The 25,244-nt window shown below is 41.7% G+C and overlaps 1 protein-coding gene across 5 annotated transcripts in view; it reads left to right on the top strand.

Moving 5' to 3' along the window:
- Positions 1–24,736, top strand: part of DPP6 (dipeptidyl peptidase like 6) — a 575,225-nt gene extending 550,489 nt beyond the window's left edge. For all 5 annotated transcript variants that reach the window (XM_069778210.1, XM_069778212.1, XM_069778209.1 and 2 more), the window contains exons 17-26: positions 6,671–6,718; positions 10,927–11,025; positions 13,346–13,415; positions 15,293–15,487; positions 16,227–16,281; positions 17,184–17,289; positions 18,152–18,210; positions 20,722–20,794; positions 20,894–20,967; positions 22,519–24,736. In XM_069778210.1, the coding sequence (XP_069634311.1) occupies positions 6,671–6,718; positions 10,927–11,025; positions 13,346–13,415; positions 15,293–15,487; positions 16,227–16,281; positions 17,184–17,289; positions 18,152–18,210; positions 20,722–20,794; positions 20,894–20,967; positions 22,519–22,665 (926 nt within the window). In that variant the 3' untranslated portion in view covers positions 22,666–24,736. The remainder of the gene's footprint in view (positions 1–6,670; positions 6,719–10,926; positions 11,026–13,345; positions 13,416–15,292; positions 15,488–16,226; positions 16,282–17,183; positions 17,290–18,151; positions 18,211–20,721; positions 20,795–20,893; positions 20,968–22,518) is intronic.
- Positions 24,737–25,244: the final 508 nt, after the last annotated feature.

The raw sequence follows: 25,244 nt of genomic DNA, 5'->3' as shown, positions 1-25,244 counted from the left end.
AAGGAAGGAAATGCTTTCACTCAGCCCACTCAATGCGATACCTCATTGGATGATATTAATTAAGGAGAGGATGGGGATTACTGAAAGAATTGCAAGGGAAGGTTAAGTACCAGCTAAATGAAAGAAGGCAGTAGATTAAGACAAAGACAAATATAAGGCTAATTGGAGATCAGCAGCAGGGTTCATTAGAAGCTGATCTTGGGAATGACCTTACTTAGATTGTTCCCTGACAGCCTGGGAACCCAAAGCTGGATGCAGCTAATGGAATTTGTTAAGGCCACAAAGTTGATAAGCATCATCAGAAGGCAGACAGAAATACTGGAGGAGTTGGCTGTCTTGAAGGGCTGGAGTGGGAGAAATTAATAGTACAAAGAGCAAAATTAAGCACATGGTGACTCAGGGCAAGAATTTGTCTTGTGTGCTTGAAGCTTAAGAGCTATAAATGAAGAAGAGCAAATGGGTACCTGGGCATGCAGCGCTGATCACTGGATGTCTGCAAACTGCCTACCAGCTGTGGTCGTGAAAAAGGCAAATGCTGTTTTAGGATGGATTGGGCAAACAATTTTCTGTAGAACTGGGCAAGTAGCAGTTTCACTGTACAAAGACCAGTTAAGACGTCCTCTGCAGCAGGGGTAGAGTCCTGGTCATTTCTGTTCGGGAAGGAGGAACTGAATGTAAAATGCTCTCGCATTAAAGAATAAGACAAAAAACACTTTGTCCTACAAAAGGGACCTAAAATAATCTAGTTTATCCTACTGGATGAGAGTTTTGGGGACACATGACTGCTCTAACTATGATGGGAATACTCATGATTAGTAGAAAACAGCTTGTTGGAACAAACCCCAAAAGGTGTAAACTGGAGTGACAGCCAGTGTAACTTCAAGTTAGAAGGCAGCTCCTACCAGAAGAGCGAGGCACCAGTAGGAATTACATCAGCAAAAACAGAGTTATATTTAGAGGGCATTTGTCAATACTGTTATAATACACAATTACATGAAGAAAAAAGGGAGGGTCTTCTCAGACAGGGAGGTCCCATGTCATTCTGTGTTCCAGCGACCATAGGACAGACAGTGGGATGGAGCCGATTAGTATCAGCCCACCATCCCACACCACTCTTTGTAGGCATCTCTCAAAAGCCTGTGGAATGGACTGAGGACCTGACCACGTTTATTCACTTGAATAACCTTTTGAAGAACTCGTTGGACCTATTTTTTATAGTATAATTAAGGGCAAATCTCTTGCTCATTTGCCCTCTAGACACTGCTAACTGAAGCCGCCTCAGAACACCCAGATTTATTTCTGCTCTACATAGAGTAAGCATGAAATTTATTACTAGTATCAGATGGGGCAGAAACGAGCAGTACCATTGGTGTGGTTTGTGCAATCCTGCATGTTGCCCAAGAACAAGACAGTATTGATTATTTTACAAGACAAGTCACATTTGAGGAAGAAAAGATTAGATTAAAAAATTACATGCCTTGGGGAGGGTGAACAGCAGCACAAATCTGCTTGATGTTTGTGTCAACAAGGTTGCCAAAGCAAACAGCACGAACATCTGTCTGTAGCATAGACTGGAAAATACTGTAAATGGGAAAATATTTTAATTGTAAGCAGTGGTTCACAGAACTCCCCATGTCTTTATTTATTAGGCTGATAATATCACCCCAACATATGAACTTTATGCAGCATGTATAAATAATTCATGGATTAGCAAATAAAGAGATCTGGAATCTGTACACAGAGATGGCTGCTGCCAATTATCTCACTTGTGCAGAGCCAGACCTCTCAGCTCCCATCGCTTGCAGCTGCTCTTTTAAATCATTCATCAGTGCTTAAGAGATATGCTGGTGGCACTGGCAGAGAGTATTTGAATTTTCATTGTTTACACACTGTGAATTTAGCTTCTGGTCTGAAATTATCTGCCACATGGAAGCCTTTGAGAATATGGATGAGAAGACTAAGACAATTCCTCTTTTTTTTCCTTTTTTAACACTTACATAACTTTGATTACCTTTTTGCAATTTTACTCCATATTCTTTTTATAATCACTATTTTCATTTTGAAGTTATAACTGATAAAATTCCCTATGCTGTTTAGATTATGAAAACATCAGCAATACTGTGGAATATTCTCTTAAAAGTATTACAAAACAAATGTCTGGTAAGTATTTTGTTCAAAGGTGTATCATTTTCCATTTTTATTCTGGAAATCTATACCTTACCACCTAAATATCTAGAGTTGCTTCTTTCTGATGGTGTTTAAGCAGAACCCTCTTGGAAATAATCATGAAAGCTGCTTAAAAAATTGATGACAAGCCACGGCCAATGCTTTTTCTTGTCAAATTACTGAGACACTGAGTTTCCGTGCACTTTCAGACCACGGCGAGTAGTACTTCCTTGATGATAAATTTGCCCATGTCATTATAGTGATATGGCTTAATTTCCTTCTAGCATGGATAATGACAGTAACATTTTTAAAGTCAAAGGCCTTATGATAAAGACAGACTTTTAGCTGTATTAATTGAAAATCTCATTCCTGTAACTAGAGATTTATGCAGCGTTATTAACTACGCATCTATCCGGAAATGTATAGAGTATGTCTATACACACAGAAGTTCTCCTGTCAATAGTTTTGGTCCTCTCTCTTAAGCTATAAATAAAGCAGGAGCATTAAAACTGCTGTCAAGTTATTGGAGTTAGCTGGTGCAATGCTGGAGCTGAGGAGAGGGGAGCGGAACCTGCAAGTGATTTTGGGAATAGTCACCCAGGTCATGGAGTATGTGCTGGGTCTCTCTTACCTTTTCACATTGGGGGCAAAGCAGCTTGGTAGCTGCTTTACTTTCTTAAAGGGGAGAACTTTGTGGTTTATTCTGCAAGGAGCACGAGCAAATGCTTAAACCCAACCTGCACCTGATGCTCATATGCACCCAGGACCTCTGTAAGCAAGAGGCAGAGGATTTGCAAAGTTTCCAAGGAGGACAGGTAGACACGGGCGCTCATCAGCGCTGATTAAAGAACAGAAGCAGCAGAATGTGCCAGGGCTCAGGAGTCCCAATCAAAGCCCGTTTGGAAGGGCTCTGGAGAGAGGAGACACGGAGCAGAGGATGTCCTCGCTCTGCTTCTGTCAGCTCCCAGCAGCTCACTGAACAAATTAGGTTTCACTCGCAGATTCGCAAATGACAGTGGATGGCATTTACCAGATGGCATGTGTAATGGGACTGTCACACCGTTATAGGTTTAAAAATAAAGTACGGGATGCAGTTAATGAATATACACTCCCTAATTTCAAGAATTTCTTTCTATCCCTGTCAGGCGTTAGGCACTCGACTTGTGAGTGTTGAAAGACTTTCAATGTGTGTGTATTAAAAGACATAGTCTGGCATGTAACTAGGTTGTTTTACTTTAAAAATTGGCATTGAAATAAGCAATTTATGTAATTTCTAAAAAGGTGATTTTTCTTCTTAATGAGTTTCAGCCTGCTCATAAGTGAAATGCATTGTTTAACTGGAATGTCATCATTGGGAATATTTAATATCGAGAGTAATCTTTCTGACAAACCTGATGATTCTGCTCTGTAGATTTCTGTCTTTCCCATTTTTTCCTCATTTGTTGAAAAATAAAAATTGAGAAACTCCAAAGTCTACTTTTTCAAGGATACTTATGCATATTTTAAAATATTTTTATTTGATATTACCTCAAACTGAATATCTTTGTATGGGACCTCACTTTAAGGTATTGATTTGGGGACATGACAGTAAGTTAGTGAGAGACTAAGGAAACACAATATATAATACATGGAATTTTCTAAACTACATACTGGCTTTTTCCTTTATTTATTAGTTTCTCACAGTTTTTCCAGTGCCAACACAAAAAAAGGGAAAATAAATTAGAAAATAAAAGGATTATATGCATTGTATTTCTCTATTTATCCTTTTCTTTTTGTTAGGCATTTTTGTGTTAATTAAAGGACTGCTCTAGCTCTGATTGAAGTCATTTGGGAGGACTCCTTTTATTTTCAGTGATGATTTTATCATGCCTATGTTTATTCGGTTTGTTGCTTTTCCAGCAGACTGGCTTCTGGGACTGCAGGGAAAAAGCAGGCCAGATTTGTAAATAAATACGGTCAGCATATCAATGTATATCGGTAGTAGAAAGGTAAATTCAGCTTAATCCTGGTGAGTAAAACAAGATTTTCCTCTGTGCATTATACTCACTTAGCTGTGTTCTAAGAAAATGGTGCAAACAAAGGAATCGTATTGTTAGTGAAGAAAATTCTCAATTACTAGGAAACAAAAGTCAGGCTGCCATATCAGTCAGCTTAACTATAAATTAAAACTTTTCCTGCCTTTTCTTTGTATAGGTAAGGTCTACATTAAATACTTCTGATTGTGTGCAATGGGATGTGTCTTCTTGGCAGCTTGGGGAAAACCATTGACACAATTATACCTCCCTAAAGTCTTTCTTGCTCTCAAAAACTTATTTATTTCATTTACCGAACCAGTATGGATGGCTCACAGCAACCCAGTTTTGTTACCATTTGCGTGCGCGCTGTCAGTTACAGCATTTCAGGGCCTTTTTCTCAACCAGCTCTACACAAATTGGTAGTGCAGGATTTGCTTGTAGGTTGAAAGACTCAACACATCTTAAAGGGGCTTGAATCTCAGTGAATAATAAGCCTCTTTAAGCTGTCTTAATTTTGAAGCCTAAAAGACTTGGGGTTTTGATATTCAATGTAGTTCAACGGCAGGTTTCCCCTGCGTGCCAGCAGTGTGTCTCCAGACTGTCGGAGCCCAAGAAAGTAGGACACAAAGTTTCTAACAACCTTTCCTCCATGGGTCTTTTGTACAGACGGTTCCAAATTTTGCCACCCCCACCAGCTGCACACCCTCATCACATAGTAAGTTTGAACTGGAAATGCAGTATATACAAAAAAGAAGTCCTGCCACGAAGACCGGCGAGGCCGCACCTCGAGTCCTGTGTTCAGTTTTGGGCCTCTCACTACAGGAAAGACATGGAGGTGCTGGAGCGTGTCCAGAGAAGGGCAACCAAGCTGGTGAGGGGCCTGGAGCACAAGTCTTGTGAGGAGCGGCTGAGGGAACTGGGGCTGTTTAGTGTGGAGAAGAGGAGGCTGAGGGGAGACCTTATCGCTCTCTACAACTGCCTGGAAGGGGGTTGTAGTGAGGTGGGTGCTGGTCTCTTCTGTCAGGTGGCTGGAGATAGGACGAGAGGACATGGCCTCAAGTTGCAGCAGGGGAGGTTTAGATTGGATATTAGGAAAAATTTCCTTACTGAAAGGGTTGTGAGGCATTGGAACAGGCTGCCCAGGGAAGTGGTGGAGTCACCATCCCTGGAGGTATTTGAAAGACGTGTAGATGTGGCGCTTAGGGACATGGTTTAGTGGTGGACTTGACAGTGTTAGTATGGTTGGACTCGATGATCTTGAGGGTCTTTTCCAGCCTAAATGATTCTATGAGTCAATGATTCTATGAGTCTATGATTCTATGATTTATGACCTTCACCCACCCACGGCATGGGAGACCTCTGGCCCTGGTTTTGGGATCTTTGCTGGGCGTATGGATGATCTTTCCCCAGCTGCTCACACTTGCTGCTGCTGCATCGTATTACATTATGGGAAAAAGGAAGGAAACTAAGATAACCACAATCTCTGAGGTTAGGAATTAACCATTTCATCATTGTAGTGCTTCTTCCATCTTCCTGAGCAGTATTGTCAAACTCATTGGAAAAGCTATGAAGAGGTATGGTAGTAACGTAGGAGTGGCTGTACTGGGTCAGACTGAAGCTCATCTTGGCCCACTGTCCTGCCCCTGAGAGCAGTCAGCAGATGATAACTGAAAAACAGAAAGAAAGAAGCTGACAACTACAAAATTAACCTAATCTCATGTACCATCCTATTTTTCTATCAGTCAGCCGCTTGGTGACTTTCTGAACAAGAAGTTAAATCCAGATCACTGTGCTAAGGACTATAGCATCCTACAGCATCCTGTGTGGAAGAATATAGCATCCTGTGGTAAAGAATATAGCATCCTGTGGTAAAGAATATAGCATCCTGTGGTAAAGACTATAGCATCCTAAAGGCTGTAGTATCCTATGGCAATGAATTCTGTGGTTCACTCTTGTGCATTGCATAGCAATGATAATCCTCTTTGTATAATACTGACTGATTTCAATACCCAAATGCTGCATTTTAAGTCAGCATATGTGGTCTTTTTTAGTGTGAGAGCTAAACTGGTGTTTAATTCATTTAAAAAAAAAAAAACCAAAACAAAAACATTTGCAAAACAGCAACAGTTATCCATAGCATATGAAGAGTAAATGCTTTGTGCTGTGATGTTTGGGTGTCATTAGAATAATTTTAAAAGCAAGTGATTTAATTGTGTTTGTGCTAATTTTAATGTTTACAAATTAGGGAAAGATGCATTTAGTGGTCCGTTGGGAAAGGGCTTTGAAACCTCGCATGTCTTCAAGTCTACAGCACTGTCATTTATTCATAGACTCTTTCTAATACCAGGGTGATTTGCTTTTTAGATTACTCTTGCATGGAAAGCGAGTCTCAGGAGTCTTCAGCTCTGTGGAATTCAAAACCAGGTTCACGTGTATCTGTGTGTGCTTCGATAGATATTTAACCGACTTCTTTTCTTCTTCTTTTCAAGGTCCCCGAGTCCCGATGGTGACTGTTCACAACACAACCGATGCACAGAGTAAGAATGGGCTTGAGCCTTGCAATTCTCCAGAGAAAGGTAGCCAGGCAGGACACTGAGATGTAGCTGGTCTTTGGTAAACTTAGACTAGCTGGGACCCCAGCCTCTGCGTAAATGCAAGTCTTCTGCAAGTCAGAGGGACTTGCAGAGCTGTTGTGCTGCTGTCATGAAAGATTTCTGTTTGGGGCATGAAGACAGTGGTTTGGCCATGATGTTTGTTATCAACTTTCTTAAAAACTGCACGGTCCAGATCTCTCTCACGCTTTTTGTTAGTCTTTCGCAGATATTGATTTATGGCCTACTCAAAAATAAGAACTATTCAGTTTAATCTATGATTTTCAAAAAAAATCACTCTGGTATGGATTACCAGGTTGAAAGAGATAACGCAGAGGAGTGAACCCCGCAAATTGTACCTCTGCCTGGTTTTCTGATCTGTTCATGGGGATTGTAGCACTTATTGTTTGGTAAGGCTTTTTCATGCTAATGACTCCCACCTACACCAGCGTGAAGCTGGAATTATTCCAAATACAGGGTTTTTTTCCTCAAAATCTTTGGTACTGGCTGTAGCCATTGTCAGACTGGCTAGGAGTCCCTGTAGAGCCCAGAGAGCCATGAGGTTTCTGGGGTTCCTCCTTCAAACCTGTAGCAATACAAATTATCCAGGAAGATCAATTTTTTTACCCCAAGTCAGAGTGGCAGAAAGCCTCAGATAGACAGCCTTTCTCTGCCCCTTCTCTACAGGGGTCTTAAACCAAGGTGCCTCTTCCTCTCCTTCATGAGTCTCAGGAGACTTCATAGCAAGGTGTGGGACTGTGTCTTATGCGAAACCAAGATTTATCTGCTCCTGTCTCTTTGATGGTAGACCCTTATCTTTCATTTTAATGTAGAGCTTAGCCCAGCCTTAACCTGAAGTTAGGCATTGCTAGGATCAAAATAATAAGCAACGCCTTTATTCTAGCTGCTCTGTACGTGACTAGTTTATCAGGTATCAGTTTAGCTTAACTGGATTTACAGCAACTCACTGCTGTTGTCTCTGCAAAGGAGCAGAGCAAACCAGGGAATTTGACTCTCAATCTAAAGGTTTTCGGTGAAATTCTGAGCTCCTTCATTTCCCATTGAAGGTGGTAAGTGTCAAAGAAAACACTCCAGTGGCACCAAGACATGTAAGAAAAAAGCACAGGATCCATCTTGCTTTATATAGTTTCTGTGTGTTCCCTGTTTTATTCCCTGTTTTCTCAATTTCTGTTGGCAAGATGCATTTCAAGACCTTACCCCACCTAGAAGAGTTTTACTTGTAAGCAGGATGTGTACAGCGTGATCTCAAATTCTGATTCAATTATTTAAAATCAGATTTGTGGCGTATTGTATCCTTTGCCATTAAAATAGAAATACTCAGTAGTATTCCATCTAGTGTCAAGTGTCCAATATTGTTAATGAGATGTATTGTACATTTAACTCTAATTTATCTTTCCATCATTTTCCTTTTTTTTTTTTCCAGTTAAAATGTTCCTTTGCAGAGAAAGACATGTATAAAATTTAGCAGCATCCTGGAACAAGCTAGATTAAAGCAATGTACTGCTGCATGACTGTCCTGTAAGGGCAGCAGGAGAGATCTTTGCCACCAAAGCAAAGCAGCACAACATACCCTGGACCATGGCTTAGATCATCTGCCATCATCTTGCTTACAGGGTCACCATGAGATAAATATTTAATTTCCTCGTGACTCAGTTTCCCTACTGGTCTGTAATTTCTGGATAAGAGTGCCACAATGGAGCTGACTGATTTTGCTGTCCGGAGGAGGGATCTCACTGTGGAGCCAGGGTTATTGCTGCTGGCAATAGTGGGCTAGGGGTGTAGCTCCTTGTGCCTCTCTGGTCCCTTGTGAAACTATTTCTGCTATAAATGTGCAAAAGTTGGCACTTGTAGCTCTTCTGGTCTGTAAAAATACAGGAACTGCTTTTTTAAGTAGTACTGAAAGCAAATTGCAAGCTCCTAGCTTTTCAGTCTTTCTGCACCAGTGACCACTCATATCTCAGTCTGTGCACAAGCCTGTGTCAGCTCTTCTTCTTCCCAGCAGAGACCTGAGCTTGGCAGTGCCCTCACCAAGCACAACTCCAGAGCAGCCCTGGTGATGCCCGCAAGGCTCTTCAGCCTTGAAGAAGATGATGCCACGTGGCCAGGAGAGTTTCTTAGCTCTGACCTGCAGCTCCAAAGTCGCTTTCTTTTTTACCCCTTAAACACAATACCTTAAGTTTACCATAGACATGGCAATGGCTGACTGGCTGTAACAGCATGTACAGGATAGTGCTCTCATGAACCGTGTTATAGCCTCCTATATAGTTTTATAAAATACTTTTAGGTAAATAAAATGAGAGATAGTATAAAATAGAAAGAGCAAATGAAGGGCTTGAAAAAGTAACATAAAACACACTGAGACTAGTTTTATTTTGACAGATATATATGTGTAGCATTTATTACATAGAGAACTCGATCCGCTACTGAAATTCATGATTTTCTGCATAAGATTAGCATTTTGCCTGGTTCCTTTTTTTCCCTCTCATTCTTTTGCTTTTGAATAAAGGGCGACTGACAGTTGCATGTTACTGAATTTACTTATTTAATATGAGCCCATTACTCTATAAAGGGAGTTTGCCTCTGTATTTTGGAATAATCTGATAATAGTGAGTTGCACTGAATATTATAGCGTGCTTACATTTAATTAAGCAATGACCATTTGTACTCCACAGACTCAAGCTCCCTGTGGTCCTAAAGCAGAAAAGGAAGTCCTTTAGGAGATATGCCAATCTTTTTTATTTCCTCCACAGTCTTCCTGGCTTTCTGTGAATGCAATTACATGAACAAATAAAACGGCTTGACTAAATTCCCCTACGTGGCAAGCCCCTTTCTGCTGATAAAGCTACTTGTGTGTGCCATAATTAAATGAGAATCTTAATATTTAACGAAACGTAATAGGCTGTTGCTTTGGCACTTTTGTGGGGGCTGTGGTTTCAACAGAGATTGAAGAAGCAGGGTGAATAGTCATTGAACCAATATACTATTGCTGAAAGATCTGTGAAATGTATTAACTGGGAAGGGCATGTTTTTGTGCTGTGCCTGCCTATTCAGCAGAGACGGGCAATGAGAGCATGATAATCAGGTACCATAAGTATTATCTGAGGAGCTGAGGTTACACATCTCTTTATCTGTGTGTCTCAAAAGGGAAGTGACACTCAATGAAACGCATAATTTGGTGCAATACCCTCAAACCCTCCTTGGGTTCCCGTGGCAGTGATAATGCCCTGGATCCCCCTGGTTCAAACCCAACCTGATGCCACGGGGATGAGCACTGCAATGTGCCCCCCAGACCAGGATTCACTGCCACCACAGCAGGGTCACCCCAGTCCCTGAATCCCTCCCCCGTGGGGCTCAGGATCCTCACCATCACCAGGAGATATTTCACACCACCTAGGACATACAGCCTGAAACGTCTTCTAAAGATGGGCCCTTTCCTTACCAGCTGGGAAGCAATTGCTCTTTCTCATGTTGGAGGTGGCCACTTTTTTAGAAGAGGCTCAGCGGTTAGACCCCATGGCCAGGATGTGGGGAATTAAGGTTAAATCCTGGGAAGGAGGAAGGGATCCTCTATTTCAGTCCCAGACAGTCCTTGGATAAGGCACACAAGCAAAATGAACAATTCTTGAAGCACTCTGAAAGCCAAGACTGCTCCGAAACCTGATGTTGCAGGGTTGTATGATCTTTGTCCGCTCTTCCCTCCCCATGGCTTTCCGTCCCATGGATTTTCTCTTGTGTAGCAGCACAACCTTGTCCTGAAGCCTTCCATAGTCTCCTCCCTTTCCCCATATATTATGTGTAACTTGGGCACAGACTTGAGGACCTCTTCATTTGATATCTGGCTTTGCAGGTTGATGTCTGACTGGGACCCATAGTAGTGTCTCAGCACAGAAGGTCACATTCCCCTCTGCTCTAAGTCGGCTGAATATCACTGATTTCAGGAATATAGCTTTTTGCCAATGCAGAACCTGGAAGGGGTTTCAAATGCTGAACTGAATTAAATGTCTGTGAGGATTAGAAGAAAATTCTTTCATAAGGAAACTTGTGTTACAAATACTAAGGTGGCTGTAAAACGTTAAAATGCTTTTTCACAAACAATGCCAAAAGTTTTTGTGATCTTCTCCTTCTCCTTTCAGAAATTTTTGAGCTGGAGGTGAATGAAAATGTGCAGCTGACTGTAAATGACAGGCAAATGCCTAAGGTAGAATACATGGAAATCAAGATAGATGATTACAGTAAGTAGCACCTTTCCTCTCTCTTATTTTTCTTTTTCACTACTATTGCTGTGAAATGATACAGTCATCTTGGCTAGACTGGCAGGAGGAGAAATGACTTTGGCTCTCAATAAACTCACAGTTTGCAAAGCACTCTCTTAGGATGTGCTACATAAGGAGGTTATTACAGAGACAAGATTTGATGAGAATGCAGCTGAAGAAAGGCAAAATGATAGGGTTGGATTTTTTCCCTTTTAAAATTCTCTTTGTAGAGAAAAAGCTACTCTGGGAAATGACACAGTGCGGTGCCCCCATTGTTTGGGGCATTTGCCCTAGCTGGACTGGTGTGTTATTTGAAATGGGTTTGAAGTGGGATACTGTATGTTCTTGCTGGCTACAGCTATGGCTGCCTTTCAGTATACAATACTGAACTGCAGTGAATGAAGACAACTCGCCAATGGCTGCCCATCAGGATTCTTTGAGAAAGCCATGTCATTTGATAGGGTAGAAAAAAAAACCAACAAACCAGCTTTATGAGAAAAGCCAAAAGAAATTTCACCTGGATTAAAGAAGACAGAAACTTGGAGCAGTTTATATCCACAGATGGTGCATTATTTGTACCACTTGTATAATCATTCCCCACATATCTATACACCAAAGAGACAGAGAAAAGCCTCGTGGCAAACAGCCAAAGTGTAAACATTTTCTGCCTGTCCCTGTACTTGTACCTGAAACAACCTAAAAAGCATCTCCTCTGGCTGTAAGCAGATATCTTACTTATCTGTGGAAGATCCACATATTCAGACTTGTGCAATGGCTCCCAAAAATCCCAGTTTCTGTGTATGGTGGCAACTCTAAAAAAAAAAAACCCCAAAGAACCTGGGTTCAAAGTATGACCCATAATATTTCCCATGCCAAAAAGGAGTGTACCTCTCGAATTGGATGCAGTGAAATGAAAGCAATGAGGTGTGATGGATGGCAGGTTACTAATTTCAACCATTACCAGGTGTTATAAACTGTGAAGCAAAGGCTGAGAGACAGTTGTGATTTGAAAAGGATAATAATGGCCCTAAAATGTCCTGCTTGCCCATGGGCATTAGGAACATAAACCAGTGCATAAAATAACAAGAACAGACATGCACTTCCAGGCCTTATGGGCAAGAAAAGACAGGGAAAGAGCCTGTCATAAAGATCACATCTATCCCCCAGTGAGCTAATTCATAGTGACACTGGCAGTTTATTAAGAATAACTCAGCTTGATGCTAAATATCTTAAATGCAGGTATCATTGAAATGCAATTCTGGTCATTTAACCTAAAATTTATGTATGTGTGTGTGTAATAAATAGAAGCTGGTTGCAGCTGTGTGGCTGTTCTTCTGTGTCCAACCTGAATTTTCAAAGCTTTGGGCTTAACAGCCTTGAGAACACTGCACCTAGTGCTTAGTTATATTTAAAGTCAAGCGGTGGCCTTTTTGGCTGTCCCTGGGCCATTGATCCAATTTGCAGCTATTAGCATTCAGATGGAATAACTAATTAGGCGGAGTGTCAGACAATAATTGCAAAGCAAACCACTTAAACCACGCGGTTAATCTGTGTATTAATCTACTGAAAATGCTTCTAATACCAATTTAATTGCTGGGCCTTTGCTAATCTGGATCGTAGTTAACATTTTAAAAATAAATGTGCTCTTGTTAATGTGGAAAGCATTTGTATGGCAGCATTTTTGGCTATCGAGATGAAGCCATAGGAAGCAGTTAAATGAAGCTTCCGTGAGCACGTCCCTCACTTATATTGGTTCAGTACCAGTATAACAACATGGGCTTCAGCACAGTTGCCTCCTGTTTTACAGCAAAATTAAGACCTCTGGAAATCAGGATTAAAATACATGTTTCTCTATGCGTCTTCACACCATTATAGCAAAATAATCCTACTCTCTCCCCCAGCCACCATACTTAATTGGGTTTAAAATTATCATTTTCATCGCCAATTTTCCCCCTCCTCTGCTGCCCTGAAATATTGATTTCTGGCTGCGTCACTCATCCACCTGCCAAAAAGGAAAATTATAGCTATTGCCAGATGTTAATTGAATGCTGTAAAAGTGATGCATGACTGAGCAGCTCACGCTGTACTCCCGATTTACATTTCCTGTCACCTCGGCTATCATAATATGGGTCTTTTCTTTGACAACATCTGTGTTTCTAAGGTGTTATTTACCAGTGCCTCTGCTGAAATGCCATTTTGTTCCTGCTCATAAGAGGCCAAAACACCAGAAAAATCTGTTAGAGTTATGTCAGTGTTCCCACACTGAAGACATGTTGTTATTTTTTTTTTTTTCGCCTAGAATTGCCCATGCAGATCTTAAAGCCAGCAACCTTTTCGGACACTGCGCACTACCCCTTGCTTTTGATTGTGTAAGTTCTTGCTTGTCCTTTCTGTTCACGTTATTGGGCAGCGTGGAAAGCTCGGTCATGGTCAGAGCCTTTTAAGATATGTTTTGTACAATGAACACCAAGCTTCTTTAGCACCTAAGTCCAGCACGTTGGTCCCTACCCTCTGTCTCACCTCGGAGCTGGGAGAGACTAGACGTAGGTCCCTTCTCTCCCGTGTTTGAGCAAAGGGTTTCAGCAGAGTAGACTGCAGGATTTTGTGAAGTTGTTCCACGTACACTTACAATTCAATAATTTTGGGGGCAGAAACAGGAGGGGGAGGAATAAAAGATGGATGTTGACTTTCTGTCCCAGCGCTTCGGGCACTCACCCTGTGCTTAGCAGGCAGTTTTAGAGGGGGATGCAGTCAGCCTTACTGCAGCTTACATTTTAGACACCCTCATGCAGCAATCCTTCCCATGTAAATGCCGGTTTTCCCCGAAGTGACAGTAAAGAGAGAGCTAGAAACCCTTGGAGATCTCCATGACGTTAGCATTTATATTAGGTAGGTAGGATTTCCTCCTGGCAGGCATAGCAGATGGGTATTTCTTTATGCAACATTTAGTAATAATAATACACATTACTGAGTTTTTTTCTGGCAATTTGGAGAGAAAATGGGGTAGGGAAGTCACTCACCTTGAAAGAACCTGTTTGGCCCTGGCTGCGTCCCACTGCATCGCTTGCTCCCTGCCAGGGAACACCCCACGAGAGAGAAGCCTCATGCAGGAGTGACGAATGCCTGATGAATGCCTGAACGCCATCCTGCACATCCCTCCATGAAGGACAAAAACACTGCAATAAGCGTGTCGTTACATCACAAAATTACTGCAGAGAAAATGTACTTCATTATACAAGTGCTTGAGGAAGATTGGTACTCATCAAGCTAACAGCACTTGATTAGGCTGCCTCTGAAGCTGGATGTGCCTGGGTCTCGCTTGAATAAATGCAAATAACTGAAGTCACACGCACATTAAAATCCTGCAGTGAGTTGCCTGATGTCTCCAAGAACCCCAAAAAAGACAAGAAGTAGACGGAAGTGCCAGTGGCTCTACAGTAATTTGAGTCCTAAAATATTACTTGTAATCATCATCATCATCATCATCATCTCCTGATTTTTCCAAGCAGTCTAGCTGAAGTAGGGTCCAATTTTGGGCCAACCTGGGCATTTTTAAGCTGTTAGTTTTATCGCTTTAAAAGTGTGCTTTCCCTCTGTACTTTTGTGAATGGCAGAAGTGATTGACAGCTCCATCTACAGCCACTCTCAAGAACCCCGTGGGAGAGGGAAGGGCTGGGCTGGGTGAATGGGGGCAATAAATGAAACCCCAGCGCTTGCCAGTAAAGAAAAGGATGATTGGTGTCTGCAAGCTTCATCCAACGTATTTTGGCAGTGCCAGTGCACCCCAAAGCCAGGCTCCTCACGGAAACCCCTCCACTAGAAAAATGCCGTCTTTGGGGAATGTAGAATACAGATATAAATTAAAGCAGGTGTAAAAAGTGAAAACTCAACTGACCTCTGCGTCAGCGCCCTGGTTTCCTCACAGGAGGAATTCTGCCCACTTCATGATGTGCTTACGGGGTTTGTTCAGAGCTCAGCTTAGCGCAGCGATAGTTGCTGCGCAAAAAAAGGGAGGCAGAAACCAACCTGCAGCTTCCACCCCAGCCTGAAAACACATCCCACGCAACCAGCCTTCTGCACATCAGCGTTGCAGAGACTGGTCTCCCTCTCTTGAAACCTGCCCTGCCTTACAATGCGTGCGGGAGCTGCCGGTCCCCATTGCCACGGCAAGCTCACGGCCCCCGGGGAGGGCGTTTGGCCCGGGCTTGGTGCCGATGCCTTTGCTTGATGCTTATTTCTGTTTCAGAGACGGGACGCCTGGCAGCCAGATCGTAACGGAGAGATTTGAGGTGACGTGGGAAAGCGTCATGGTCAGCTCTCACAACGCCATCGTGCTGAAGTTCGACGGGCGCGGGAGTGGCTTCCAAGGCACTAAGTTATTGCACGAGGTTAAGAGGAGGCTGGGCCTTTTGGAAGAGAAGGATCAGTTGGAAGCTGTCCGGTGAATGACGCCGTTATTGAAGCAATTAATTCATTAATGATAATTAACCCAAGACTGTCATTAGTCCTAGTTGCTTTAATGGTGTGTAGGGTAGAGCAAGGAGGCGGGAGGGAAGGACGATGTAGTTATACAGCTGTGACCAAATGATGGCACGTGGGAGAGAGCTCACACCAGCCAGTGCAGAGGGAGAAAAACAAGCCTTAAACAGAGCTAAATTAGAGAACACTTATCTGTATCACGTGTTCAAAGCCTATTTATTTTTAGCTCTGTACAGTCATACAGCTACAAATAAGTAAGCTTGCATATCAGCTCCTACAGTAATTTTTTGCTGGCCACAAAGTTGGAAAAAATCCATCTTTAAACCCTTAAACTTTTTAAAACAGAAAAAAAACAGTGCAAAACCCTAGATGTCAAGTCCTGTCATATTGTTAGATTTATTCTGCAGATAATCATGCTAAAAACACTATCAGAGTAGTGCAATAGCATCAGCTTTATTATGACTTTCAGAGGTAGTGCAGCTTATTTGTTGCCATTGCTTGGTCAAATCCAACACAACAGGTTGCAAGATTAAATTGAACAGAGAGTCATGTGAAAGCAGCACGTAGCAGTGTGAATTTAGATTGTCTACATCATTTTTCTGTGGCTATCCCAAATTCAAGCTGATAAAAATCACAGTGTGTTTGCTATATGTAAAGGAAAAATATTTTTAACCCATTGTTTCTCCTCTCTAATTTTCTAGGACAATGCTGAAGGAGCATTACATTGATAAAATGCGAGTCGGTGTGTTTGGGAAGGTAAGGTTTTCCCATTGTTCCTCTGTGCTTTCCAGTTGGCTGATGTGGCTAAGCAACTGAGCTAAATCCTGATTTACTGAATATGTCTGTGGTGACATTTTTATTATTATTTATTTTTGAGACAGACTGCTTCTTGCTCAGAGATGTTAAAGATGAAAGCTTTCATTTTATCAATGTATTTGTCAATTATTTTTTTTAATTAACTTCCAAGTGCACTTTCTGACTATTTGTCAGAAAAACACTGTCAGATAATTATTTTTTTTTCCCCTTGCAAACTTTCATTTCATTTTCATCTTCTCCCTTAAGGCCTATGGGAATGTGGGTAGATCTAGCTTGTGTCATACAAATTGTACAACAACAATATTGATTTCTGAGTCTGATTTGCACCACAGTGTGTATCCATCTGGGAAATGGCAATTGTAAAGTACACACGGTTTGAAATGAGAATGGGACTGCAAGTAGAAATTGTTTATTGTGGGAGATACAGGCTTAGAGTGGGGGAAGAGAGCTGCACATACAGCAGCATCTCTGCAGGGAATTGTTAACAGGCTGACGGCAGACGCTGAAATTGTGATGTCCATTTTAAATAGCGAAAGACTGGGGTAATATTTTGGAGAGGTAAGATATCCAATTAGACCTACAGCCATCAAGTGGGATGAAAAGAGGCAAGCTCTTGGGCACAGAACCCTCCTGCCTTCAGGAGAGTGCAACGAGTACAGTGCTCCTCTTCAGCCGCATATGCCAAAGCCAGGGAGAAGTCCCTTATTTCATGTTTTTTCAGGGCAAGGTGTTAAAGGCTCTATAATGGCCAAGAGTTTGCTGCAAGGTCTCAGCTGCCCTGTTTCTCCACCCAAATGCAGCAGCACTTCACGGCTGATGCCCCTGCCCCTTCTGTGTTCCAGGATTACGGCGGCTACCTCAGCACTTACATGCTTCCAGCTGGTGAAGAGAACCAGGTGTTCGCCTGTGGAGCTGCTCTTTCCCCACTGACAGACTTCAAACTATATGGTAAACCCCATCCCAGAGCCCACAGACCCTCTTGCTGACCACAAATGATGTTTCTGCCCTATCCTTTCCCAGTTATCTTCTCTTTCTTCCCCAAGATCCTGCCTGTTTTGTATTGTGTGTCTTCTTAGGACTAGCCATAAAGCCCTTTTTTCACCCTCAGGAGAAATTTTGCTGGCACCAGTGGGACCAGCCATGGTGGTCAGAGTAATCAAATAACTTTTATTACTTACTCCTTTTAAATAAAGGAAAATTGGCTTTAAAAGCCTCCAGCCTCTGCCACCAACCTGCACCACTGCCTTGAACATCCTTCTTTCTTGCCTGAACCATCCATCCATGGAACCTGTGGTCCAGTCCGCCTGCCCCATCCTCTTTCTGACAGCAATACTCCACTGCACATGGTGGTCCTTTCTCGCAGAGACCCCACTTGCCTTTGCACTTAGTGCCAGTGAAAATCAGGGGACTGCCATGAAAGTCAGTGGTGTTAAGCCAGCCTGCAGGTCCCGTACAGTTATCCCCAAAACCAACGGGAACTTGCAGTAGGCTGTTGATGGAGATGGCCCCATATGAAAGGAGAGAGGGACACAACAAGATAGTGCTCTTCTCCTCTCATAGTTTGGTTGCATTGAGGCTGGGGACACACACTCTTCTGTGACTTATTTAGAAACCATAAGTATGTGGTGATGATGAAAGACTGTAGTTTCGTACATATTCTTAGTGCACTTTCAAAAGCTTTTAGAAATATGTCCTGCGTAACTAAGGCAATGTTAGAAAAGATCTTTTTTAGCATTTGCAATATTTGACTCAGAGGCACCAGTGTACTCTCTTATGACTGAAAGAGATGTTTTCTTTTTTTCTTTTCAAGCTTCAGCCTTTTCTGAAAGATACTTGGGTTTGCATGGGATTGATAACAGAGCATACGAGGTAACTGCATGGATACTGCATTTCCCTGATAAAATGCAAACAGGGTTTTAACTAACTCTTCCTCAATGTGTTCTCTTTTGGGGAGGGAAAAAGGGTATGCAAGATGGACTCACTAGTAAAACTCTATATTTAAAAGGCAGCAAGGTGTCCTTCAGCCTGCTTACTGCTTTTGTTGTCTTAATAGTAATGATGGGTATGGTTTTTATTGATTAGCTTTCATGTCTGCCTCTCTAAAGTGGGTAAATACAGTTATTCCAGTTTTACAGATTGAAGGAGCTGAAGCTGAGTGACTCCAATGTGCCCAAGCAGACACGACATCATGACCTCCTTTAAAGTTCATCCCAATGGTCTTGCCACTTTGATTCTCTCTGGTGTATAATTTTTGACCCAAAGGCAAGTGAAGCTCAGCTTCCCTTGGCTTTTTCAACGTAAGCACAGATGTGGTATTTCAGGTAGGCAGAACCCTGTGCCAGAGTTGAACAGCACATAGAAAAGGAGACACGGCACCAGTTAATGAAGATATTGTTTAATATGTATGATGGGATCAGTCGGTTCATGTCTTCTTTCCTTCTATTACTTTATCAGGAAAAACGTGATAAAGAATAGTCACACAAACAAAATCTGTTATACAGAAAACATTGTGAAGCCTACTAAGCCTTGTCTTCAGCTAGAAGACATGAAGGCAGCAAAAGTTTGAAACTTTTTCTTATGGAGAAGGCAGGTAGCACCCTGTGCCCCTGCAGTGGAAGCTTTTCCCGGCTATCTAAATACTGAGTTCATTGTCTCTCAGATTTTGCACTCACGATCTCTAGATCATTGCAAACTCTTTTTGTCCTTTTAGAAATTTGAAGGCAGGTCAGTAGAAGTGAAAGCAAGGGAAAATATTCCAGAAATGAGAGCTTTGTATTGTCACACACTCTTCGTGCATTGAAAATCTGGCCTAAGCAAATAGCGGTACTTTTGGTTAACTTGGGATTAACTGGTAGGAACAGCACCTGAGCTCTGTGCAGAGCACGGCCCTGTTCTCGGTACAGACGCTAACTGATACACATCTCCTGCCTGTCACAGCTGAACCATGAATTGCTTAGGGAGAAGAACTGTTCCTAACCCATGGACCAGACATGAACTTTATGAAGGTCACATAATTCAAGACTTGATGTAGACTCCAAAAAAGCTGTGCTGTGGTGTTGTAGGTTACAACTGAGGGAGCAGAAAGGAAGGAGCGGAGCCATACAGGGGAGAACAGGGTGCAAGATATGTGCATACACCATCACAAGACTTAAGCATCGCAGCCAGCAATCTGAGAATGAGAGAACTCATTAATTAAGTCGAGCAATAGAGGGAAGATCAGAGGGCACCCTTGCAAAATTTGCAAACACTTTCTAAGTCCATAAAGAGTGCAGAGCTGCAAGAAAGCCAGAACAGACCTGCATCCACCAAAATTTCCAAAAATCTTGCCTGCAGCACCACTCCAGCAGGGCCACTTCTAATGTTTCTGGTTGCTTTATCTTTTAAATGAGGAGAGATACACGTAATCTGTAATGTAAAATAACAGTGGCCATATCTTAATAATACATGCTAATGTTTTTAGCCAGCTAATTTGACCTCCATAGCCAGGCACGGAATGTCCTGTTGCTGTTGGAGATGCACTTGTCTATCTTCCATGGAAACCACATAGGACAGTGGGAAGATGAAAATAGGTAAAAGATAGGATTGATACAAGGGTGTCTTAACTGAAAAATACATTAACTCGTGTAAGTGAACCAGAGGTAGGGCACATATATTTAAAGAGTGAAGGAAACATGAATTTAAATTGAGAGAGCTATTATTCCCTGCCCCCCTATAAAGCAGTAGCAGCTGTGATTTGAGACGTACATTCCTTTTGCCACTCCAAGATTTTTTGGAGTCTTTTGGAGTCTCCGTGAGACTTGTATTCTTCTGAACAATGCAGCAAAAAGTGGAGGAGTCCTTCATTTCTCTTACCCAGTACCATTTGCAGTCACTCAGATTTGTATTTCCCCCGCGCATCTGAAAGATAGTTGGGGCAAAGGCATTCTCAGCAGTGGACACTTGAATTTAGTATCACATCCTCCCCCAGGCTGTCAAAGCTCATTGAGGTTGGCTTTCAAACCATACCAAAGTCACTCCAGCTCTCTGAAGAGTTCTTAGGCATAGGCACCTGGGCACGCTTTTCATCAGTGTTTTGTATTCACTGGAAATTCACTTTGACATTTTCCATGTGTTCTGCGGTTCAGGCTTTTGGTGAATACTATCAGAACAGATGAGGGTCTCTGACCTCTTCCTGCTGCTGATACTGAGCCTGGAAGGACGGGGTGGGGGTCTATTTTACCTCCAGACTGATTCAAGTAGCCAAGAGAATATGCTGTGCTGGTGTCTGCTTGTTATCCTTGTGATGAAGTATCAAATGGAATGAAGTGTTTCTATTTTCTCCATATAAATTGCTAATTTCTAGCAAGATTTTTAATCTTATTGCAACCTTTACCTTCACAGATCACCAAATTAGCACACAGAGTCTCATTACTGAAGGAACAGACATTTTTGATCATTCATGCTACTGCTGATGGTAAGTTAGCCCATCTTTTGCGCTCATTATATGTTTGGGGTAGCTTTGATTTTTCTTAATTAAATTTGTCTCTTTAATGATTGTAATCTGTTTTTACAGAAAAAATCCATTTTCAGCACACTGCGGACCTTATCACACACCTAATTAGGGCAAAGGCTAATTACAGCTTGCAGGTACAGTATGTGTTTCCTTTTTTCATAGTTGAACAGTTATTTCCCAGGTTGAACTCAAACTGGTGTTATGAAGCAAGCTTTGAAAAGCCACTTGCAAATGCAGCCCAGCAGTAGAAATAGCACCAGCATATAATGTGTTCCTATGTACTCCCGTGCTTATTTATTTGATGCCACTATTTTGGTTTGGACAGCTGTAGAACAGTTATTGAATTACAGTAAATTAGGTTTCAAGAGATGTATCTCTAAGGAATTGATGCCTGTTAACTTTCTTTGGGAACGACAGGGCAAATTCAGGATGAATTACAGGGAAACAGGGATCTAAATTAAATCAACCGGAAAAGTTAAGGAGAGAAATGTCTCTTAAATCTGACACCCCACTGCAAATGACATACTCTGGTCTAGAAAGCCCCTCTTTCCACTGAATTACATCTCTGATTTGCTGAATGCCCCATGTCCAAGCCATTAAAGCTTCCAAAATGAACCCATCCACCAGCCATGGGGATGGTCCCTACCCTCTGCTACATCCCAAGCCACAGCCAGCAGAGTGCAACTAGCCCAGGCTCAATCCATGCCAGGGACCATGCTAAAGCCCACGGTATAGACGACTGTGTTGCAGTGCCCAATTCCTACTAACGCTTGATTTACTGAATACCAGCTCCCTCTGGCTGCATTTCTGCGGAGCTTCATGTGATGGGTATGCTCACTCCATCATGCTCCAAACACAGATAGGATGGAGCACAGACACAGGAGCTAAGCAATGAGCCCGGCACAGATTTAGATAGTGCTAAAATGACTGAGATGCCCCTGCACATTTCCCAATGCAGAAGCATTAGTACATTGGAGCTTGAAGGCACCAATGGGTTTGACGCATGCCAAAGGTTAGTTGAGGACTGAATGGAGGTCTGAGGGATCTACATCTTGGACTGAGGTACTCAGAGCAGCAGTGAGACACCCCAGTCCTACCTGCAAGCATCCAGCCCTAGAAACTCATTTTTCCCCCTTCAATATCCCAGTCTAGGCAACCCAGTATGATCGTCTCGCATTCCTTCAATGTGCAGAAGGTGTCTGTTCCATTTAAATGGAAAGTTGTGTTTAAACTATTTCATTTCTAGCTTCCCACACTTTTTTAATTTAATTACTTCTCCAGCAAGCTTTATTTCAATTTTTTACTTAATGACATTTTTTCTTTAAAGCCCTCATTTTAGTCAGTAAAACATAATGCCATTTCTCTCCATTGGGTTTTTTTTCAGTTTTCACAAGGAGCAAGCACTGTTATTTGTAAGTGTGATCTGGTTCTGCTTAGCCTGAACTTGTTCAGAATGGAATTAAATGGAAAATCCTCCCCCAAAAGAGTTCCTTTTGAAGGAAGATGCAAGTCTGTGCTTAGAGCACTGTGGTGTCTGAATTACCATGGACCTCGTGCATCTACGGGAAGGCATGTGGTGCTGAGGAGGAGCAGTGGTTTTGCAGGCCAGCTCAAGCTGCAGATACGGGTGGTCAATCCTGAGACTTCAAGCTCCTAACAGTGTGCATTTGCCTGTTTCTTTGCAGATTTACCCTGATGAAAGCCATTATTTTAGCAATGCAGCATTGGAGCAGCATTTGTACAACTCCATTGTCAACTTCTTTGTGGCGTGTTTCCAAGTTCAGGACAAACTCCTGATAGCCCCACTGAAAGAGGAGGAGGATGATGATTAACCCTACTTGTCCGTGCTAAGCACAAGGCAGATCTCTCTAACAATATGCAACTGGATCATTTTCCTGAAGAAAGAGATGTTACGTTGTTAGCATGTATTTAAAGAAAACTGAAAGCAGCTCATCTGCTTTACTTGACAGCAACTCCTTCCTAAATGGAAGAACATTAAGCATGGTGAACTCAGCAGAAACTGCTGTCTGAAATTAATCCATCACAACCAACATCTTTTTTTCCTTTGGTTTTTTTTCCTTTTTTTTTCTTTCTTTTTTTGTTTGCCCCAAAGTGACTTCTAGAGTGAAAGTGGTAAGACATTGAACTTGAAGGAACACCCCAAGAAACCGCTTTGAGGACTGGAAGACTTAATGTCTCTTTGCATTCAAGCAATCAAGCAGTAGCAGTGAAATCCATCATCCATATTAAGGTTACTATAGTTAGCATCACACTGTGTCAGAAAAAAATCTAACCTAATACATGGAAAAGATTATAGCACAATTATTTTAAAGGATACTCATTCATACATACTTGCCTGCTCTTTCCCGTGTTCAGAAGGTTTGTCTTTGGTACAGGACATACAAATTCAATTGTACAAAATATCACTACAGTTACAGTGATCTTTACCTTCCTCTAATTATTTCTTTGTTTTGTATAGCTTTTACTTCTGTTTTCATTGGGCCTCACATGCTTACCTTATTAGCTTCTCAGCTCGTTCTGGATGGGGAAAAAACATACACTGAATTAACCAACTCACTTCAGACCTTAGGGATCTAAGCAATGGGGGTCCAGGTACCCAGACAAAATCTGTTAGAATAAAGCAAAGGAAATCTCACTCTCATGTTCCTGGCATAGCCTTTACCTGCAAGACTGAGCATTTTCCTTGGAAGCCTTGAAAAATATGCACATAAATAAGCTAAATCAGCTTAACATTGAGATATTTTTATTGTACTATAGAAAAATATGCGACGGTCATGATTATTCTTTTTCTTTTAGTGTTGGAACAATTGGTTGGTAACCTGTTGGGGAGCGGCTAGATGAGGCTATGGTAGCAGGAATTTGTACCAGATACTTCGCAGATCATCTCATAAAGCCATTTAAACAGAACCAGTGTGCAGAGATTTATTGCACATGCTGTCTGCGGCTTAGTTGTATTCCAGGTCAATGATTAGCACATTCCAAACATGTTTAATTATCTCTTCTGCTCACACTAGTTTTGCCAAGCATAAAAGAAAAAAAAATAATTGGAGCATTTTTGCTTTAAATTATCTAACACTTCATTACAGCAGTACAAAGCTACTTTTAAAACTTCTTGTGAAAACATTCACCTCTCAGAAAGAAATTCAAACTTCATTCACTTCCACTTACTGTGTCATAAGAATTTTGACTAGTGTCGCTCCTTGTAAAATATTCTGACCAAATGTACAGCCAGTATTAATACTGTATATTTCATTTTGTTGTATATAAAGGAATGTAAGTCAGTTCTTCGTCAGGTCCCCGATCCAATATTAGTCTTGTGTTCAGCATGCATGCGATAACACTTCTTTGCTGATCAGGACTCTTTAGAAGTACTAGCTTGGAAATATAACAATTAATGTAATTTCTTTTCTTGTTTTGACAGCTTGAATATCAATGCCGGTTTCTACTTTTTACATAGTACTGTGGGTAAACTCGCATCCTGACAGCAATGATGAAGTTTCCATTGTGTTCTTTAGTGTGTCTTTTTTATTATCTTTATTTTAAGCTTTGAATGTTGGTTGTACTTTGACCATCATGAAAAATATATTGATAAACCACAGAAATGATCTAGTTTGGTTTTGATTATCTTCTTTAATTTACAGTGCATCGACATTGTGTGAACAAGAACTACGGTATAAATCTGCTTTATCCGGCGAAATGCCAAATAGACAATAAGAATGCTGCGTGTCCAGATTTTGCTACACCGAACAGGCTCAAAAGCCTGAAATGAACTTGACCCGAGAAATGTAAAAATCTGCTCTGTCCACAATCTTTTGTAGAAAGAACTTTAGGATGTGGCATGGTAGTGTTTGTTCATTCATGGAATAAAACATTATTTTACCACCCTGGTTGCTACTGCTGTTATTTAGTGTTAAGTACTTAAATAAGCATCGCATTGCTTGAAGTGCTGTTCCTGGTTGAACTGAGCCCAAACTCCAGGGCGCAGATCAGAAAAATGAAAACAAGCCTTTAAATACATATCACCATTTAGTCTGCCCGTAACCTTGGTAAATGGTGTCACCATGCTGAATGGTGACTGCTTTTGAGGAAAACACGAAGTAGAACAGAGTGGATTCAATCCCAAAGTAGCAGGTCGTGAGAAGACCCCTATCACCCTGTCGTCTTTGATAAAAAACCACCTTTCCTCCCTTTCTGCCTGCTGACCTGGCACACGGGCTTCCTGAGGACATCAGCCAGGCACAACAGCTTGACCAAAGGGATTTTTGCTGTTTCATCCATTGTCCCTTTCCCAAAAGTCACTCGTGGGTTATGAAGTGGGAACAAAGCACTAAAACTTACTGAGTCTTCCACAGGAGATTTTTCTGCAGATGATTCTTCATCAGGAAAGGGG

The sequence above is a fragment of the Haliaeetus albicilla genome, chromosome 2, assembly GCF_947461875.1.
Source record: "Haliaeetus albicilla chromosome 2, bHalAlb1.1, whole genome shotgun sequence".
Classification (NCBI taxonomy): domain Eukaryota; kingdom Metazoa; phylum Chordata; class Aves; order Accipitriformes; family Accipitridae; genus Haliaeetus; species Haliaeetus albicilla.
Note: the sequence above shows the minus strand (reverse complement) of the source record. Positions and strands in the feature narration are given on the sequence as shown.